Source organism: Tarenaya hassleriana, unplaced genomic scaffold (genome assembly GCF_000463585.1).
Source record: "Tarenaya hassleriana unplaced genomic scaffold, ASM46358v1 Cleome101, whole genome shotgun sequence".
NCBI classification, from domain to species: Eukaryota; Viridiplantae; Streptophyta; class Magnoliopsida; order Brassicales; family Cleomaceae; genus Tarenaya; species Tarenaya hassleriana.
Window position 1 is genome coordinate 395,562 of NW_010960299.1, and position 2,595 is coordinate 398,156.

At 40.8% G+C, this 2,595-nt stretch overlaps 1 protein-coding gene across 1 annotated transcript in view; it reads right to left on the reverse strand.

Moving 5' to 3' along the window:
* LOC104804938 overlaps positions 1 to 371 on the reverse strand; it is a 10,708-nt gene extending 10,337 nt beyond the window's left edge. The window contains exon 1 of the mRNA XM_019201475.1: positions 249 to 371. Coding sequence (XP_019057020.1) covers positions 249 to 371 — 123 coding nt within the window. The remainder of the gene's footprint in view (positions 1 to 248) is intronic.
* Between the last annotated feature and the right edge of the window lie 2,224 nt (positions 372 to 2,595).

Here is a 2,595-nt window from a genome sequence, read left to right on the forward strand (position 1 = left end):
TCACTCCCTTGTTGAATTAGCCGGTTTACCCGCACTGCTGAAATAAAAGGCAAACTTGAAGTCTTTCTTGCACCCTCAAACTCTAGTACCAAGGATCCCTCTTGTTCAAAACGAACTCTACCTCTCTTACAATAATGAGTAACAAACTTTGCAATATCCTTTTTCATGCCATGCCAAAGAAAGTACTGCTTCAAATTCCGATACATCGTTGTAGTACCCGGATGTATAGAATATCGCGTATTATGCACCTCTTTCAATAACTCTTTCCTCAATTCTTCATCTTTAGGCACATATGCACGACCTCTCAATAGTATCAACCCATCATTTGAAGTGGAATACCCTGCCCTTGTAAAATCTTCGGGCTTTTCCATCAATTCTTTCGTTTTTTTCATCTGTTTCTTGAGCCATCTTCACCTTTTCCAACCAACTATCCCATTTTATAGCACTAGTTTCCAATCCATCTCGATTCTCCTGAGCTGATATATGCATTAAACTCAATTGAGTTGTTAGATCACTTGTCAATCTCAAAGTAGATAACTCAACTTTCTTTCTACTCAAGGCATCTGCAACTACATTAGCTTTGCCAAGGTGATAGGCAATATCCACATCATAATCTGCCACTAATTCCATCCACCTGCGTTGTCTCAAATTTAGTTCCTTTTGAGAGAACACATACTTGAGACTTTTATGGTCAGTGTATACTTGAACATAACCCCCCCCAGAAACGTATAAGAGGGTTTCTCCTAGTTGATGAACACAACATTCAGGGATTATTTGGACGAGTTTGTTATCATCTTCATTGATGACATCCTTGTGTACTCCAAATCTCGTGAGGACCATATGATACATTTGGAAAAGGTGTTGGAACGCTTAAGGAGAGAAAAGTTATATGCAAAGCTGAGTAAGTGTGACTTTTGGATGCAAGAGGTAGGATTTTTGGGGCATGTGGTATCTGTGGAAGGAGTGAAAGTAGATCCATCCAAAGTGTCGACTATAGTTGATTGGGTGAGACCGTCTAATGCTACAGAGATTCGAAGCTTTCTCGGGTTGGCTGGGTATTACAGAAAGTTTGTAAAGGGGTTTGCCAACCTATCTAAGCCATTGACGAGATTGACGGGAAAGGGTGTGAAGTTTGAATGGGACGAAAAATGCGAGACAAGTTTTGAAGAGTTGAAGAAGCGATTGACATCAGCTCCTATTTTGGCATTACCAAAGCCCGGAAAACAGTTTGTGGTGTATAGTGATGCCTCTCACCAAGGGTTAGGATGCGTGTTGATGCAAGAAGACCGCGTTATTGCGTATGCATCACGCCAACTTCGAAAACATGAAGAAAACTACCCTACTCACGATTTAGAACTTGCAGCTGTGATTTTTGCATTGAAGATTTGGAGATCTTACTTGTACGGGGAAAAAGTTCAAGTATACACTGACCATAAAAGTCTCAAGTATGTGTCCTCTCAAAAGGAACTAAATTTGAGACAACGCAGGTGGATGAAATTAGTGGCAGATTACGATGTGGATATTGCCTATCATCCCGACAAAGCTAATGTGGTTGCAGATGCCTTGAGTAGAAAGAAAGTTGAGTTATCTACTTTGAGATTGACAAGTGATCTAACAACTCAATTGAGTTTAATGCAGATATCAGCTCAGAAAAATCGAGATGGGTTGGAAACTAGTGCTATAAAATGGGATAGTTGGTTGAAAAAGGTGAAGATGGCTCAAGAAACAGATGAAAAAACGAAAGAATTGATGGAAAAGCCCGAAGATTTTACAAGGGCAGGGTATTCCACTTCAAATGATGGGTTGATACTATTGAGAGGTCGTGCATATGTGCCTAAAGATGAAGAATTGAGGAAAGAGTTATTGAAAAGAGGTGCATAATACGCGATATTCTATACATCCGGGTACTACAAAGATGTATCAGAATTTGAAGCAGTACTTTCTTTGGCATGGCATGAAAAAAGATATTGCAAAGTTTGTTACTCATTGTCTAACGTGTCAGCTAGTTAAAGCCGAGCACCAAGTACCTGCAGGAAAACTACAGTCACTATCGATACCTCAGTGGAAATGGGACTTGGTGACGATGGATTTTGTAGTTGGGTTGCCAAGGACACCAAAAGGAAATGATGCAATATGGGTTATTGTGGACCGTTTAACTAAGTCTGCACATTTTATCGCGATTAAAAAGGCATTCTCAATGCCTCGTTTAGCACAGGTCTACATAGAAGAAGTGGTAAGACTTCATGGAATCCCCATTAGTATCGGGTCGGACAGAGATCCACGATTTACTTCGAGGTTTTGGATCAGTTTACAAGAGGCTATGGGCACTAAGGTACGATTGAGTACAGCTTATCATCCCCAGACCGATGGACAATCAGAGAGGACGATACAAACGCTAGAGGATATGTTACGTGCGTGTGTATTGGATTGGGGAGGAGAATGGGATCGTCACTTACCACTTGTGGAATTCGCCTACAATAACAGTTTTCATTCAAGTATCGGGATGTCACCCTTTGAGGCGTTATATGGACGACCTTGCAAGACACCTCTCTGTTGGACAGAAGTTGGAGAAAGACGATTGTTAGGTCCTGATAT